At 43.9% G+C, this 18,823-nt stretch overlaps 1 protein-coding gene across 6 annotated transcripts in view; it reads right to left on the bottom strand.

Moving 5' to 3' along the window:
- Positions 1 to 18,823, bottom strand: part of FOXP4 (forkhead box P4) — a 215,572-nt gene that overhangs the window by 69,231 nt on the left and 127,518 nt on the right. For all 6 annotated transcript variants that reach the window (XM_070745335.1, XM_070745334.1, XM_070745339.1 and 3 more), the window contains exons 4-5: positions 14,061 to 14,183; positions 362 to 448 (exon numbers count right to left, since the gene is read on the bottom strand). In XM_070745335.1, the coding sequence (XP_070601436.1) occupies positions 362 to 448; positions 14,061 to 14,183 (210 nt within the window). The remainder of the gene's footprint in view (positions 1 to 361; positions 449 to 14,060; positions 14,184 to 18,823) is intronic.

The raw sequence follows: 18,823 nt of genomic DNA, 5'->3' as shown, positions 1-18,823 counted from the left end.
ATTTTAGAATTCTACAGCAAAAAGCATGTACTCAAGGCAGATAAATATCTAAAATGAGAATCCCTGCAAAACATTTACCTAAACAGTGAATTAGTCACAGTTAAACCTGCTTATTGCAAAACATAGGTTATAACAGAGGCAGTACCTTGATAATTTTTTTGAAATTAAATCTATACTGAATAACTAAAGATAGTCCAGCTTATTTTCTCAGATGGACAAGAAGCACATCTGTTATTTTGCATGCAGGGCAATGCAATTTTTTTAGCAGGTATGTTTTCCCCTCAATTATTTTTTTCTTTTCTGCAGTTTTTTTTTTTTTTTACAAAGTATAGTGTCTTCCTAAACTCAAAGAAAACCTCACCTCTTTGGCTTGCTGCTTTCCAGCTTGTTGCTGAGTCAGAAGCTGTAGGTGAAGCTGTTCCTGCTGCTTCTTGTAGTATTCCTGAAGCTGAAGAAAAGATAAGAGAAAAATAGAAAAAAATGATGATAAAGTTGGTGTTGCAGTACTTTAATCCTTTGCAACTATCTAATAAGATGCAAACACACCATAACAGATATGATGGTGCTATCAGGGGTGTCAAACTCAAGGCCTGCAGGATAGATCCAGCCCATGGGGTCCTTAGATCTGGTCTGCGGAGCCACCCTGGAAATAGAGAAGGACCATCCCATGATGTCTCTGCCAGTGAAAATGGAGCTTGGGATGTCTCCTGAGCTCCGTTTTCGCTGGCAGAGGGTTGCAGGAGACTGTCTTAGCTGAAAACGGAGATCAGGAGTCCATTTTCACTGGCAGAGTGCTTGGAGAACCACAGACACCAACACGAGTGACATCAAGCTGGTTACCCCCACCCTGGCCCCCCAAGGTCAAATACAACCTTGATTCTGTCCTCAATGAAATCGAGGTTGACACCGCTGACCTATAGGATCATAACAGTCAGTCAAACAAATATTTTTACTTCTTTTTGCTTTTAGCATATAATTGCTGAAAGTCACTATCGTTATTGAAAAGAGGTCACTAACATTTCTATTCTCATATAGATCCAGAGACCAAAATATTGATAACTTCATGAAACCTGATCTTCTCACGAATATTCTTTTTTTGAGAAAGAGGACGTGGAAATTATTCCCCCAAAAATACAGAACTTGAAATGAAAGCAGATAGCCAACTGCAATATTTTTCTAGAGGGTGTAGAGAATACATGTCAACAGTCTAGAAGAGTCAATCAAAAGAAGCATTCCCAGAACTGAAGGAATATGACTCACTAACATTTTATTGAATTACATGAGGTTTAGGCTGTAACCTTCTCTTGCCAATCATTATTTGGGACAAGAGAAACAGATTGAAGAGGGAAGAGAGGAGGCGAAGATATGGAATCCTGTGGATTTTTATGTCTTTTTTTTTAACCAGAAATAAATAGACATGGAACTGCATTATGCCATATTTCAGAGATATTGAACTTTGGAGAAACTATCGCATGTGGCACATGGCATTCCAACTGCTGCATACCAAATTAGAAAAAGCAGAAGGAAAAAAATGGAGTGCCCAAGGCAGAAAGTATATTTGTTTTAACTTATTCAATGAGTCATTTATTTAATTTTCCCTTTTTGATTAATTAAAATGATAACATTTTCACAGAAACGTTTGGAGGGGCATTTGACCCAAACAAGGCTTGTTGGATATAATTAGTTCCCAGGGCTTATCTGGCACTATTGTGAACAAATACTGTTTTAACAGGATGAAGTCACAGAAGAAAAATCATTCTTGCCTAAATAATGTTTATATTCACATCAGAGCAAATGTTATTTATTTTGCTTATTAAAACATTTATACTTGCCTTTAAGTTACAGTTCTACAAAAGTTGTAAACCTCTAATTTAAAAGGTCAATCTTATTTGAGATTAATACACAATAAACCCAAGAATACAATAGGAATAAATGCATTCAGCAGACTGACCTATATGAAAATAACAAACTAAAAGCATAGCATAGCAGCTGTAGTAAAACAAGCAGCAAAAATGAGGGGTTCTCAAATATTTTGTTTCTTTGAGCTTTGGTTTAGTATCTCAGGGTGCACAGCCACTGGGATCTCTTAATCCTAAAAAAGGAAAACCATTTTTGTTGCGTCTTGCAAGTGTCCTTAGGACTGTGACATCTAGAGTCAACCAATGCTTTTTCCAACTGCTTCGCCTTTTGTTCTTGTCTTACTCTATATGCTTGAAAGAAAAAAAATCTGCTCATTAAAGCTCACATTGAGATGTTGGTAGGATGTCATGGTGACTTCAGCAAGGTGGCAGAAGCAGCCAAAAAACTGAGGCAAGGTAAGAGTTTTGCTGGTGGGAGACCTGCTACATAGCTTAGAAGTTAATGCTGAAAGCACTTTTTTGCATGGTTTACTCTTGCATTGCAACTTGCCAGATCAGTTCAGGTACAGAACAGCTGTAGAAGCCTTATGATTCAGGCAGATGAAGGGGCTTCATGCAGAGGAGACCACGAAGAATAATTTATACTATAGGCAATGCTTTATTGGAAAAGAAACAGGCTTCTTTAAAGGAGCTTAAAGTTTAAGATGAGATGAAGGGTAGAAAGCATGAATACATGTGAATATGAACAAGCTTTGGCTATCATTGGGGACGAGAATTAAAAATTATATCGAAAGGGTTTAGGGGTAAAAAGGTTCCATGTTCTACTCCCATCCTCTTTAGGAAAGAGCATCTGCCTTAGAAAACAAACACATCTCTCTCTCTCTCTCTCTCTCTCTCTCACTCTCTCCCTCCCTCCCTCCCTCCCTCTCTTCTCTCTCTCTCCTATCTAATATAGTCTATATATCTATATATATATCTCGTCCTACCATTTTATTCTTGCCTATAGGTGTTCCTGCAATTATTTTTATAACATTTTTATAAAATATGGTGTTCAAGGCTTTGTCTCTGGAAACCCAGGTGCCTGAAGACATTAGGAATATTTATTTTCACATCTGGCTGGTTCGCAAGCTATGGCTTTTCCTAATCCATAACTAGTAAACTTGGTTCTAAATAAATGTTTTTGGAAAGTTATGTGCAATTTATGAACTTCAATTAAGAGAAGCTTTGGAATATGACCTAATCTATATAGATAAACCAATGGATGAATCTGTTTTTACAAGCACTCAAATAATGAGCTTGAGTGGACCATAGTAAAAATGTATACCTATTATTGTTTAGCAAACTTAATAAGTAATGAATGAAACTAATTATATAAACTATTCCATGTCATTAGGTATGCTAGCAGGGGAATTCTGGGAGTTAAAATGCACACAACTTAAAGTTGCTAAAGTTGAGAAATACTGGCAATGTGATTTTGTACTTAACTTGGTTTAATATTTTGGACAGAGAGCCATTTCTAGGTTAATATTGCTTATTTTCAGACCTATCTTACCTCAATAAAAACTAAAGAATGTATTTTTAATCTTTTTTTTTAAAAAACAACCCCTTACAAATAAAAATTAAAATAACTTTTAACTAGTGACTATTACTAGATTCAGAATATAAAATTATAAATTACTTCAGTTTTAGTTCCTTAATTGTTTTGTCCACAAAATGTTAATAAAACATTTGGCATAAAAGTCCAATCAATCAATCAATCAATCAATCAATCAATCAATCAATCAATCAATCATATTTATCACAATGAAGGATTTCACCTCTTCAGTGCAATTTTGCTCAGTGTACGGTAAATGGCATTACTCTAAGCTTTTCTTAGGCCTTCCAGTTTTAGTTTCATTATATTAAAATACATGATTTACAGATGTAATTTCTTTTCGGGGGGAGGGGGGGGAGAAGAGACCAGCACAGATTTTCTCAACTGGGGGCGGGGGGGGCGGTTGAAGCAGGGGAAAGCTGACTTTGAGGAATGTCCCTGGGGATTCTGGGAGAGTCCTTATCAGCTTGTGTTTGACAGTACTGACAGCAGAAACCTTTCTCTTTAACTTTGCTGAACAGGTTTGGAAAGCCTCCCTTGTTTACCCAAAAGCCAATCAAAACCAGGTCTCTATATGGGATTCTGAGAACATTGGGTCAAGAGGTGAGAGGTGTGATGTTTGGTTTTCTTCTCACAGAGAATGCCAGCTATTCCGGTCCAGGCTGTTTAATTTGCAGTCAGACGTGTTTCTCTATCTGGCTCCAAAAAGGCTCTGAGAGGGAAGGACCCCACCCAGGTTAGTGTTTACCTTTTGTTCTTCCCTTGGGGCTAACCTTGACTCCTTATCAGCATGTTTGAAATAAACAGGTACTTAAGGCAGGAGGAAGGGTGTGGAGGATGCTGTGGTTTTTATGTTTGCTCTCCCTTCCCTGGTGTAAATGTTTGTCCAAACAGTTGTGTTTTCTTGGGGATTTTTAAATCTCTTCCCTCATTTTAATAATTATTTTCACTTACATATACTTTCTTAAAAAATGGTCACCCGATTCCCAAGTCTACATGGTGGTTGATGAAAATATTTCCTAAGGGAACTGTTTGCTTTAATATAAAGCTTTATAGGATTAGGCATATTTTAGAGCCATAAGCTTCTATGATAAACATGCTGCTGCAATTCAGAAGCCAGAACTTGAAAAGTTGCAGCGTAGAGTATATGCTTGGTCACCAAAACCAAAATGAAAATTATGTTTAAAAAAAAACAACTTCAAAATACAATGTGTGGAATGAAGTTTCAATGCAAAATATATGTTGTTAAGTAGGGCATTCATTTAATCTTAATTTGTTTAGTACAAATCTTTAACTGAAAGATGTACACGTAGTCTTCGACTTACAGTCACAATTGAGCCCCAAATTTCTGTTGCTACGCAAAACAATGGTTAAGTGAGTTTTGTCCCACTTTACAACCTTTTTTGCCATAGTTGCTAAGTGAATCCCTGCAGTTGCTAAGTTAGCAACACAGTTGTTCAGGAAATCTAGCTTCCCCATTGACTTTTCTTATGAGAAGTTTGCAAAAGGTGATCACATGACCCTGGGACACTGCAACCGTCATAAATATGTGCCAATTGCATTTGAATTTAGATCACATGACCATGGGGATGCTGCAACAGTCATAAGTGTGAAAAATGACCGTAAGTCACTTTTTTCAGGGCCATTGTAACTTTGAACATTCACTAAATGAACTGCTATAAGTCAAGGATTATGCTTCTCATTTTCAGTTTTCCTCCAATTACTCTCTCTTAAAATTTCATCAATGCAGGAGGACAAGAAACAAAGAACTTTTTATAACTGTCCACTAGCACTAAAATTTGTGCTAAGGAACCTGCTATGGGAAGGGAACTGTATTTGCCAGGATTAGGGTAGAACCCAATAATTTTCTTATGGGGGGAAAAGGGGCGTTGTTCTTACCTGACATGCCTCTTATTGTAGGATGGAACTATCATCCAGGATGGGGCGACCTCATCTACTCATCTAATCAGCTGAGGTCTGAGTCTGTTAATTTTGAATTTGAATTCTGAACTTCTGCCTTGTCTGGTATCCCTAGTTACGATGAAGCCAATAAACACAGACTTGACGTGATGTCTCCAGGATTCTCAGGAAATTGCAGAACCAGCAGGGGGAAACACTGTTCATGAGCGGAGGCATTGGAAATTCAAGAGGCCGTAGCCATGGCAAGTAGAACACTGTTCATGCCCAGCGGATGTTGGGTGGGACTGGATGATAGTTCTACCCTACGAGAAGAAGCGTATCAGGTAAGACCAACACCCCTTCTCCATAATGGGTGGAACCATCATCCAGGATGGGATATACCCAAGCAATTTGTCCTTGGGAGGGATCAAGCTGGGTCCCTCACCTTACCCCATCTTCAAGGATCCTCTGCAACACCCTGCAGGCAAACAATGTGTCAGCTACATGAAGGTATCGATTTTATAAGGCTGACATTGGTGGTAACGACTAGGCGGGCGGATTCTCAGAAGAGGCAGCCCTACAATATCACTGTCAAGCACCACCTGGTGAGGGACCTGCGAACTTTCAGAGGGACCAGGATCTTGGCCATAGAGGTGCTGCAGCCTGCTTTCTGGTAAAAGAAGCCATTGAGGAGCCCTGGAATGTAAACAAACTCAGGGCATGATGGAAATTGTCGAGCTCATCTTCCCCAAAAGAGAAGACAGTAGAGAAATTGGGAATCTATGCTGGTGTTAGAAAGGGCAGAGAGGTCTCTGATACTATCTTGCTTGTTGTGAGACAAGTAGACTCTGCCTTCAACAGAGTCAATGACAGCTCCCAAGTGGAGGTTGGTGGTAGAGAGATCTAGATGGCTCTTATCCGTGTTTATCGAGAACCCATGATGTCTCAGTGTCCAAGGTTATCTGGATACGAATTAAGGCCAGTTGTCTGGAAGAGGCCTGAATCAGGATGTCATTGAGATAATACTGGACATGCACAGGCATGGATCTTAGGTGGGCCACCACCACCGTGAGTCCTTTCATGAAGACATAAGGAGTGGAGGACAGGCCAAAGAGGAGGGTTGTGCACTGGTAGTGCCTGCCCGCATAGCAGAACTGGAGGTATTTCTGGTAAAGGAGATTGATGGGAATCTGCAGGTAGGCTTCAGTGAGATCTATGGAAGGTAGGTAGTCCCCCCCCTGCGCACTCCCTCAAGGATGGATCGAAGGGATTGCGTTTTGAACCGCCAATCTTTTATATAATGGTTCAAATGCTTTAGGTCCAGAATCACCCTCCATCTCCCCCAGGTCTGGGGAACAAGAACAAAATGAAATCGATTTGATGGTGAGGCACTGTTGGATGGCTCCAATGTCCAACAGTTGCTGGATGACAGAATCCATTAGGTGTATCTTCTGAAGTGAAGCCCACATCCTCCGACAGCTCGACCTCCTTTTGACTCTTTTTGTCCATTATTATTATTATTATTATTATTATTATTATTATTATTATTAATTTAGCTGAGCAGACGCTTGCTGATCATTAGCTGTTTAGGGGAACACAGCTGATAATTGGCAGGGCACATGCAGAAACCGCCCATATCACAGGAGCTCAAGACTCCATCAAGTGATTAGTTACAGACTGGCAGAGAAGGAGAGAAAAAAATGGTGAAAACGGGGAGCAGACCCTAGAAGTGGCCAGGTCACCAGTTGAGATAGTCCTGAGACCGTGCTGAGCTGTTACCTGTTGAAAAACTGTCCCAATCAGTTTGCTGCAGCGCTGGAACTCTCCCACTTGATGTTAAATAATTGTCCGAGGGAGAGGGGAGCGCGGAAGCTCCTCAGGCCAATGCTGTGTTGTCCAAGAAGGACAGAGTCTAAGCCCCTTACATGTGCTGGAGCGGATTGGAGGGAACCTCTGGTTCTGAGGCAGAACAAAGACAATGTTTTATACAAGTCTCAATGCCTCCTGCAGCACGGGCAACTGCTGGGGCAGCGAGAACTGATGCTCTTTGCCACAATCCATCTGGCTCTTGCAATGATTTGAATTGAAGAGCCGGGAGAATGACAACTCACGATGTTCTATAGAACGCTGATTCAGAAAAACACTGCAGGAATGGAGATGACCAAACCACATCTGTCCAGTCTGAGGACTGAGTTGTAATTGGAGATACCAGGCAAGACAGAACTCCAAATTCAAAATTAACAGACTCAGTCCTCAGCTGATTGGATGAGGGTGACCCATTCTGGATGATAGTTCCTCCCACTATGGAGCCACATTTTATCCAACTATAGTATAACTTCGAAACCATTTTACAATATTTTTAACTTCCGACATTTAACAAAGTTAGACTTTCCAATTTATGCATAACTAGAGCAATTCCAGATCACAATTAAGAGAAAAACAAAGTAAATCAAAAGAAAATTGGGCCACTGGAATCCCAATCTGTCCACTATAATATATCTCGGTAAATAAAACAAAAATCAAATTCTCCGTACTGAAGGAGCGGGTCCAGCAGTCACATGGGTTGCTCATGTCCAATCCGGTGGAGCTGAGCCTAGTGTTAAAAAAGCTTGCTGGATCCGCCCCTTCCCCAGAATTCGCTCAGTTCGCATATCCTGCGGTTGTATTGTGATAGCTCGTTCAACATTCTAACACCTTCCCTTCGATCTTTCCTTCAAAAGTAGTAAGAATTGTTTATCCTTATTTGTTTACTTGCACTAATAGCGCCAGCCGTTTGTGGCTCGGCTTTTTTCCTTTGGGAGAAGTTGCGGTTTCGTTTTCCCCCGGCTGTTTTGCCGTTTACGATCCCCGCTGCCGCTTGTGGATTCCTTTAATCCTTTGGCCTGGAGGTCTTGGTGCAAGTATTGCTTCATTGATTTATTATTGTATTATTGTTAAAGGGCTTAAGAAATACCTCCTGCGGAGTGAGACGCTTGTTTCTAGTCTCCTGGACTTAGTCGATCGCTTCCCCTTTAAGTTTTCTATTACGGAGCGATTTTTCGGCGCGAAGGCCTTCGCGCGCTTTTTAAATTTAGGCCTCTCGTGTTGGCCTTCTGCCAGCCGCTTAGGCCTCAGTCCACCGCTTGGATCCCGGAGTGGGCTTTGGGACGCTCAGGCTTAATTCTCCACCGGCTAAGCCTCCAACCAGAGTGCCTTGGTTACTTTAATTAAAGTTTAGGGAGGCTGGCCACGCTGTATTTGGGGACACGAACTCTGGGTTTGCCCAGATTGCCCTCAAGTCTCAGCAGCTCCGAGGCCTAGGAGCAGGATCCATTCCTCTTGGGAAGTCTTTGAAATTCTTCTCCCTAATTATTCAGTTATTTGGCTCAGCCTTGTCTTCTGTTAATTGTCAGACTATGGCTACTTTTCCCAAGAGAGGCACCAATCAAGGTCCCAGAGAGGCCAGGCCTACAGGCGATGAGATTACCAGTATCCCCCAGGCCTCGACCTCCTCTTCTTCAGGGGCCCGCCCCTCGACCAAAGTCACCAGGGCTGAGAAGAGAAGGGACCTAGCCCTACAAAAAATCCATGACAAATCAGCAAAGCGTTTGAAAGTACAGGCCCAAGTACTCAGTAGTCATGACCCCCCAGAGGCTTCTAATCTGCCTTCTTCTGGGGTCACTGTGTTATCTCTGGATGAGCCAAACCTAGACAGACCCCAACCTAACCTATGGGGAGTAGGTCCAGAGGAACCAGATATTATTGAAGATTCCCCCCAGCCAGGATCCTCCCAGGCCTTCAGGGATTCTTCTGCCATTCCTGCTGATATTTCTAATTTACCTCCTGAATTCCAATCTATTTTTTCTGTGTTATCCAAGGCCATTGATGCTAAACTCTCTACCATCAATGCGCTTCCCTTACCTCCTCCACCTCCTCGTCCCTCCCGCCCCTTGGGTTCTTCCCCAACGGTTAGAGCTCCTATTCAGGATGAATCAGATTCCTCTCAGGACGAATATGAGGATATGGAGGAGGATGAGGATCCCTTTCAAGGCCTCTCAGATGATGAGGAATCCCAAATAAAGGTTCCTTCTCCAATTACTATTTTTCCCTCTCAATTGTTCAAATCTCTCCTCCTCAAAGCTAGAATTTCTACGGGATTGGCGGCCCAGGAGAAACAGGCCTCCACATCCACTGATCCCCCGGACGAGAATTTACCTTACTTCACAGAGGAACAGGAGGATAACGAGGTAATTCCTATGCCTAAATTGTTTAAAGATGCCTTACTTAAGCAGTGGGATTTCCCAGCCTCGGGGCTTAATCCCACAACCAAGGACAAAAAGTTGTACAAACTCTCCTCTTCCTATGAGGAGCTCCTATCTTTTCCTAAACCGGATGAACCTGTCAAGATCCTTCACTCGGCGGCTGCTGTGCCAGGCGAAGCAGAGGAAGTCCTCCGCCCAGAGGACAAGCGGATTGAACAGATGCTCAAAAGAGGATTCACCGCAGATTCCTGGGCCATTAAAAGTTCTGCAGCGGCTTCCTTTTTCTCCAGAGCCATGCTTCTGTGGCTTCGCCAACTTCAACAGCATATTCCTCCCGATGACTTGAGAGGTCAACAAGACTTCAACAAGGTCTTTGCAGCTGCTCAGTACGTGGCTGATGCCACTTTACAATCTACTAGATTTTCTGCTAAGTCTATTGCAGCTTCTACAACGGCAAGAAGACTCCTATGGCTTCGCCCTTGGCAAGCAGGAGTACGTCAGAAGTGGCAGTTATCTCTGGGACCCTTAAAGCGCGACCTTCTTTTCGGGGATCTTCTGGATCCACTCCTCACGGAAACCACGGACAAGAAGAAAGTATTGGGTCCAACCACCAAAAAGGCTACCAAAACGCAGTCCTTTCGTCGCCCAGGGCGTCAGCAAGATCAAGCGGCTTCCTATCAGAGATCTCCAGGTCAGTATTCCCCCCGTTTTCGTTCCCAAGGTAGGAACTCCAGGGGCAGAGGTTTTCGCTTCCAAAGGGGAGCGTCCTCTAACAGGGCTTCAAAAAAACCTAGATGGTAGTTTTTCCTCGATTCCCATAGGTGGCCGCCTAGCCCATTTCGCCTCTAATTGGCGTCTCACCTCCAAGGACCCCTGGGTCATTGACACTGTTCAAACAGGCCTTCTTTTAGAATTTACTTCTCCCCCCCCGAAACGTTTTATTTCCTGCCCTTCTCCCAGGTCCTCCTCAGATTGTAACCGTATGGAGGAGGCCATTTCCCACTTATTGTCCATCAGAGCCATTCAACCGGTTCCTGCCGGTCAGAAGGGCCTAGGTTTTTATTCCATCCTATTTATGGTTCCAAAATCCTCCGGAGGTTGGAGAGCTATTTTGGATTTAAAGAAGCTGAACCTATTCATCAAATATAGGAAGTTTAAGATGCACTCCTTATCATCCATTTTGGCCGCCATCCACCCGGGAGATTTCATGGTCTCTTTAGACCTCACTGAGGCCTACCTCCATATTCCTATAGCCAAATGCCACAGAAAATTTTTACGTTTCTCCTTTCAGGGCAGGCATTTCCAGTATAGGGCGATGCCATTTGGCCTTTCCTCGGCCCCTCGGGTCTTTACAAAGCTCTTGGGGTCCCTGGCGGCCTATATCCGGGCGTCTCCCATCCACATTTTATGTTACCTTGATGATATTTTGATTCATGGGAACTCCCTAGAGAAAGTGAAAACAGACCTTTCTGTCACCATGTCAGTTCTACAGGACCATGGATTTTCCATCAACTTTGACAAAAGTCATCTCCAACCTTCCACATCCATTTTACACCTGGGATCCGTTATTAATTCAGAATCCTCCCAGGTCTTTCTCTCTCCTGAGAGAAAAATCAGTATAGGGGAGTTAATTTCATGCATTTTATCTCAACCTTCAGTTTCCATAGTATCCCTGTCTTCCCTTTTGGGGAAGATGGTGTCATGCATAGGCATCATTCCCTGGGCTCGCCTTCATGCTAGGGAACTACAGTGGCTCCTATTACCCTTTCAGAGATCGGGGCACAGCAACTCAAGTCGTCGCATTGTCATCCCACCAATCGTTCGCAGATCCTTCAAGTGGTGGAAGTCTCCGGCCATGGACAAAGGATCCCCGTTCAGGTGCCCGGATCAATTTGTCATCACCACAGATGCCAGTCTATCGGGATGGGGCGCCCACGCCCAGGGGATGATAGCCCAGGGCACGTGGTCCCCGGAGGAAGCTTCCAAGCCAATCAATTGGCTAGAGTTAAGAGCCGTATCCCTGGCTCTGAAGCATTTCTCTCCTCGCATTCCCAACCGGCACGTTCTCATTCTCACCGACAACATTGCCACAAAAAGCCATATCTGCAGACAGGGGGGCACGAGATCCAAGGCCCTCATGAGGGAGGCCCTCAAGTTAGGCCTTTGGGCGGAAAAACATCTTCGGTCGCTCCTAGCCGATCACATCTCGGGGAGCCTCAACGTCCAGGCGGATTGGCTATCTCGAGCAACGATAGACCCAGGAGAGTGGAATCTCCATCAAGACCTGTTCCATCAAATCAGCCTCAGATTCGGCCTACCAGTTCTGGATCTCTTCGCGACCAATGCGAACGCCCAACTCCCTCGCTTTTTTTCCAGATTTCCATCCCCGGGAGCGGAAGCAATCAATGCCCTCCGGAGCCCATGGCCTCCAGGCCTACTTTACGCATTCCCTCCAATTCCAATTCTCCCGGACGTGATTCACAAGGTCCTCACCGAGAGGGCCCGAGTAATCCTAATCGCCCCTCATTGGCCCCGCCGGCCCTGGTTCGCGGATCTCCAACAGTTGTCCGTCCAGGACCCTTGGCGACTCCCCGTTTCGGGGGATATGCTGCGGCAGGGGGCCTCATTCCATCCAGACCCGGAGTGGTTCCACCTCACCGCCTGGCTGTTATCAGGAGAGACTTAGTACTGCGTGGCCACGACCCCGATACAGTGGAGGTCATTTTAAAGGCCAGAAGGGGTTCGACCAATCGAATCTACGACCATACGTGGTCCAAGTTTCACCAGTGGTGTCTACAGGAAGGCCTCTCTCCCCTGTGCATCCCCATACACAGGATCATTTCCTTCCTTATGCAGGGATTCCATCAAGGCCTCTCCACCAGCACCCTCCGGCGTCATCTGGCGGCCATTTCCTCTGTCCTAGCGGGGCCCCGCAGACAGCCTCTCCGTTCCTTTCCAGAAGTTCAGGAATTCCTCAAGGATATAGCCAACCTCAGACCTTCCAAGGTCCACAGGTATCCTTCCTGGGATTTGCCACGGGTTCTCCATTCCCTCACGCAGGCACCATACGAACCCCTAAAATCGGCGTCCCTCAGGTACCTATCCTTTAAAGTAGCATTCCTGGTGGCTATTACCTCTGCCCGACGCATTTCGGAGCTGGCTGCCCTCTCAATCAGGCAGGACCTCTGCCAATTTCATCAGGACAAGGTAGTCTTGCGACTGGACCCCACCTTCTTACCCAAGGTCAGTTCCATGTTCCACAGAACACAGGATATTGTCCTACCTTCCTTCTGTCTCCAACGGGTCCATCCCTTGGCAATTAGATGGCACACCCTGGATCTCATCAGAGCGCTGAGGATCTATATCCAACGCACAGGACCCTTTCGGAGGTCAGAAGCACTTTTTATAGCCTATCACCCCAGAGTCATGGGTACCAAAGTGTCTTCAACAGTGATTGGCCGTTGGATCAGAGGGACTATATCTAAGGCCTACGAGTCGGCCTCCCTTTCAGTTCCAAAGAACATTACAGCGCATTCCACCAGGAGCGCAGCCACCTCGGCCGCTTGGGCGACTCAAGCCCCGTTGGAGGAGGTCTGCAAAGCAGCCACTTGGGCCTCGCCAAATTCCTTCATCAGGCACTACAAGATTGACTCTTACGCTTCAGCGGACGCTGCCTTCGGCAGAAGGGTACTCCAATCCGTTATCTCTCACGATAGCAATCTAATCCCACCCTAGGGACCATCTATTGGGTATGTCCCATGTGACTGCTGGACCCGCTCCTTCAGTACGGAGAATAGGCGTTGATTGCTTACCTGAACGCCTCTTCTCGTACGGTGAGCGGGTACAGCAGTCACTTCCCGCCCTTGTATGTGTCTTCTTTACCTTCCTATAACCTTTCTTCCTCTAACAATGAGAGTTGAACACTACAGAGCTTCACAGCTGAGCCTAGTCTATGGATTCGCGAATTCTGGGGAAGGGGCGGATCCAGCAAGCTTTTTTAACACTAGGCTCAGTTCCACCGGATTGGACATGAGCAACCCATGTGACTGCTGTACCCGCTCACCGTACGAGAAGAGGCGTTCAGGTAAGCAATCAACGCCTATTCACAAGCAAAATCTTCATCTGCAAATAAAATCCTCAATCTTCCCTTATATATATCCTATCTTTTTTATCAACCTCCAATATTTGAATTATATAAAAGATTGCAATCCATATATTTAGTTCATGACCATGACCAAAGAAAAAAGTTCTTTTAAACTGAAAAGAGCCCTTGGACTTTACTGTCAAGGATTCATGTTTTTATTCGACTATTACATCCAACAATTTTGGGCAAGTCAGTAGTTTTCAGCCCATCCTGCAAATTTACAAACAGGAAACACATTGCACTTGCAGGAGAGAAATTCAGACATAGACGTCAGCCTTTGTGACTCTCACATAAAAGGTTTGTTCAAATGTAAGCTGCTTTACCTGTTGCAGCATAATTGCTTGTTGCTGCTGCAGCAGGGCTTGAAGCTGGGGTGGAGACAGAATCTGTTGCATTTGCTGGGGTGTGATCATCTGAGGAGACATCATAGCCACAGACACTGGAACCTAAAGAAAAAAAGATAGGTTACAGGCCATGTCAAGTAAAGGGTTAAGAAACCTGGGGGAAAATTGAACGGGTCCAAAGACAAGCTACAAGAATGGTGGAATGTCTTAAGCATAAAACATATCAGGAAAGACTTAATGAACTCAATCTGCAGAGTCTGGAGGACAGAAGGAAAAGGGGGGGACATGATCGAAACATTTAAATATGTTAAAGGGTTAAATAAGGTCCAGGAGGGAAGTGTTTTCAATAGGAAAGTGAACACAAGAACAAGGGGACACAATCTGAACTTAGTTGGGGGAAGATCAAAAGCAACATGAGAAAATATTATTTTACTGAAAGAGTAGTAGATCCTTGGAACAAACTTCCAGCAGACGTGGTTGATAAATCCACAGTAACTGAATTTAAACATGCCTGGGATAAACATAGATCCATCCTAAGATAAAATACAGAAAATAGTATAAGGGCAGACTAGATGCACCATGAGGTCTTTTTCTGCCGTCAGACTTCTATGTTTCTGTGTTTCTATACTTGCACAGATAATGTATTACACTCATATACATATTCTTTATTGTCCAGATATGTGGATGTATTTTCTTCAGGTGCAGTAAAGCTAGAGTGTTTAAGTACTCAGAATCAGAAAAGCCAAAACTTGTTGCTTAGTGTTAAAAAATATATATCACAAAACATGATCTCAATTTTGAGGTACACTTTTCTGTCAAATCCTAAAATTTTATCCAAGTTCCGAATGCACACAGTGAAACAAGCCTGGGACAAAAGTTGATGTTAACACTACAGATGGAAAGCTGTAGACGGAAATACAAAATTCTACTTCATATTTCACAGGTAATTCAATTAGCAGATTTTTTTTTTATTCTACCTCCCCTAATCAGAACTGAAGCTAGTGAATGAACATTATTCAAAGAGTTGTGTACACACACACATAAACATGTGCACGCAAACAGAGAGAGAAATGAAAGCGAGAGAAAATGCTATTTTCTTAGATGAAGCTATAAGTCAGTGATGGTGAATCTTTTTTCCCTTGGGTGCCAAATACAGTAGTGTGTGTGCCCACACTCATAATTCAAAGCCCCCCACTCACCCCACCCCCTGCGCTTGCATGTGCGACCAGGGGTGGGCTATTGCCCAGATGAGGGGGGGCACAATGGGGTAGCAAAAATGAAGCTCCACCCCAGAGCACCCAATTTGCACTGAAAGATGTTGAAAGAAAATGCATAAGCCACGCCCACAGTGTGGTAGTAAAAATTTTGCCAGCCCTTCACTGTGTGCAACCTCCCATTGCCCCATTTCCCGACTTCCAGGGGGCCCGGTATCCCCGTTATTTTTCATCCCCAGGCTCCAGAGGCTTTCTTGGAGCTTGGGGAGGATGAAAATGCTCCCCACCCTCACTCTGGAGGTACTCTGGAGGCCAAAATTGCCCTCCAATCCTCTGTACGAGCAAAACATCAGCTGGTGGGCATGCACACACGTGCTGGAGCTGATCTAGGCCAACTGCTCGCATGCCGGTAGATATGGCTCCGTGTGCCACCTGTGGCATGCACGCCATATGTTGGCCATCACAGCCATAGGTTGTTTTGAAAAGTTCTGTGGTACTTCCTTTTTACCAATTGCTGCACTTATTTGTTTTTGACTGGTAAAGTAGGCTAGAGCAGGCAAAGTGAGTCGGTTACATCACACTCATAAATGCGGACAATTTGTCAGTCCTTTTGTTTTAATGGGAATTTCATTCTGTTTTAAATACTGTACTTTGTTTCTAGATTTAGTCTAGAATGTTGTGAGTTTTCCATTTTAAATTGGTTCTTAGCAATTGGGCCATAAAAAGCTAGCAGCACAATCAGAACAGCTTCAGGGTGGCAAGTTGTCTATTTAACACAATCGAGACATGCAATATAGCTGAATTCCTGAGAATAAAATTCTGCTTTTTTGTTGTAGCAAAGTATTGCATAATGTTACAAAATATTTTGAACAGAGATTCATACTGAGATTTGATCCCATTCTTCCACCCAAGCATGCATTTAATGTTCACTCATTGCTTCATAATACTATTTCCCAGCCTTTGAAAAAAAAACTTGTCTGTGGGCTATAAACCACCTGTCCTAACATGCCCTGTTAAGAGCAGGAAATAGTACTGCTTTCTTTAAGTTCCCAAAGGTTATTATTCTTACAGCCTACATTACTATCAAAACAGACAAGTCAGAATTGGGTCACTATAATTCATGATGCTCTGTCAAACAAAAATTTTAAATGAGGGTTCATCCTTACCGGACAAGGGAGACCAAGAACAAGTCACATAAATATTTTGTGGTTGATCACTATTTCCTTTTTGTCAGAGGTGGGTTCCAACTTACCTCGCTGCCGGTTTGCTCTCTCTCGCACTGCGTGAGTGCGCCGCATGGCCATGTGCACACGCATGCGCAGTAACAATTTTTTTAAAAAAATATGAAAAAAGAGCCGTGGTGGCGCAGCGGGTAGGGTGCTGTACTGCAGGCCACTGAAGCTGACTGTAGATCTGTAGGTCAGTGGTTCAAATCTCATCACCGGCTCAAGGTTGACTCAGCCTTCCATCCTTCCGAGGTGGGTAAAATGAGGACCCGGATTGTGGGGGCAATATGCTGGCCCTGTTAAAAAGCGCTATTGCTAACGTGCTGTAAGCCACCCTGAGTCTAAGGAGAAGGGCAGCATAAAAATCAAATGAATGAATGGATGGATGGATGGATGGATGGATGGATGAATGAATGAATGAATGAATGAATGAATGAATGAATGAATGAATAAGGCGACTGCATGCATAGTGTCAGAACTCAGCTTGTGTGCATGTTCAGAAGAGGGGGAAAAATCAATTTAAAAAAAATAAAAAAAAAAATAAAAAAAGATGGCCGCGCCCATAGACTGGCACCGGCCAATCTGGGTCAGTGATATCATTGTGATATCATCAGGAGGCCACTACCAGTTTGGGTGAACTGTCCAAACTGGGAGGAACCCACCCCTGATCTTTGTTCATTTGTGAATAACACTTCCAGTCAACAAGCCATCGGTGACAGCAAATCCATCAGTACTGAAAACATTTATTCTAAGTTTGTGATGTTGTTGTGGCATGAAAATTGCACTGCTGTTCATAACAGCGAGTTAGGTAACATGTTTATCACAATATGGTGCAAGGTAGGGAGACTAAAACATATGAAGAATGGTTACAGGATTTGGGGTTGGCTAGTGGAGAGAAAAGGAAGACTGTTGGGGAACATGATAGCAATGTTTCAATATTTGAGTGGCTGCCACAAAGATGAAGGGTCTCCACCAGAAAGCAGGACAAGAAACAATGGAAGGGAACTTATCAATGAGAGAAGCAACCTGGAATTAAAGAGAAACTTCCTAACAGTGTGAACAATTAACCGGTGAAATAGCTTGCCTTCAGAAGTTGTGAGTGCTTCATCACTGAAAGGTTTTAAAAAGAGACTGGAGAGTCACTTGTCTGAAATGATATAGGGTTGTGATGGTGCAACTATGGCATGTGTGCCACAAGTGGCATGCGAACTGTTGCCATAACTCAGCTCCAGAGTGCATGTGCCAGATGATTTTTGGCTTGCACATAGGCTATGGGAGAATGTTTTTGGCCTCTGAAGGGTCTCCCAGGGTGGGGGAGGATGTTTTTGATGTCCCCAGGCTCCAAGAAAGCCTCTGGAGGTTGGGGAAGGCAAAATACGGGCCTACCGGGCCCACTGGAAATTGAAAAATGGGATGCTTTTGGTCTCTGGGGGGCCTGTACATGTATGCATGGGGGGCAGGGCAGCACAGGGGGGGATATGTGTGAGGGCATTGAATTATAGATGTGGACACATGCACGATAGCTTTCGGCATCCGAGGAAAAATGGTTCGCCATCACTAATATAGGGTCGCCTGCTTGAGCAGGAGGTTGAACTAGAATCGTGATGGCAAACTGGTGACACATATGCCAAAGGTGGCACGCAGAGACATATTGGAGGGCACGCGAGACTTTGCCCTGCGCCAGCTCCAATGTGCATGCGTGCACTGGCCAGCTCATTTTTGGTCTTGGGAAAGGCTGTTTCACTCTCTGGATGTTTCAGGGAAGCTTTCCTGAAGCCCTGAAAGCAAAAAAAAAAAATCACCCAATGGACAGAGGTTTGGGGAAATGCACTTTCAGTTTACGGTTGTGCTGTTTTTTCAGGGAAGCTTCCTGAAGCCCCAGAGTGCAAAAAACAGCACAATGGGCAAAACAGAAGTGCATTTTCTGAATCTCTGGTTTGCCATCTGAATCTCTGGTTTTTTTTTTTCATCTACCAGGCTTCAATAAGACCTGTACACATGCGCGGGAGGGGGGGGACATGCAAACCAAAAAAGGTTCACCATCACTGGTCTAGAAGATCTCCAAGGTCCCTTCCTGCTCTATTCTGGTTGATTGAGAAAATGCCGACTGTGAGAGAAATAGTGTCTTCAGGTTGAAATGTATTTGTTGCAAGAAAAAATGTTTTCCATTAAATAAAGTGGGGAGAGGAAAACATATGGCATGCCTAAAGCATTAGGCACGCCATTACAGAAACATTTTTTTTATTCAAAAAAGTTTCATGAAGGCTTGTTTCCCTAAATTAATGGAATCAGATTTTTCATG

The sequence above is a fragment of the Erythrolamprus reginae genome, chromosome 3 (genome assembly GCF_031021105.1).
Source record: "Erythrolamprus reginae isolate rEryReg1 chromosome 3, rEryReg1.hap1, whole genome shotgun sequence".
In the NCBI taxonomy this organism is placed as follows: domain Eukaryota; kingdom Metazoa; phylum Chordata; class Lepidosauria; order Squamata; family Dipsadidae; genus Erythrolamprus; species Erythrolamprus reginae.
Note: the sequence above shows the minus strand (reverse complement) of the source record. Positions and strands in the feature narration are given on the sequence as shown.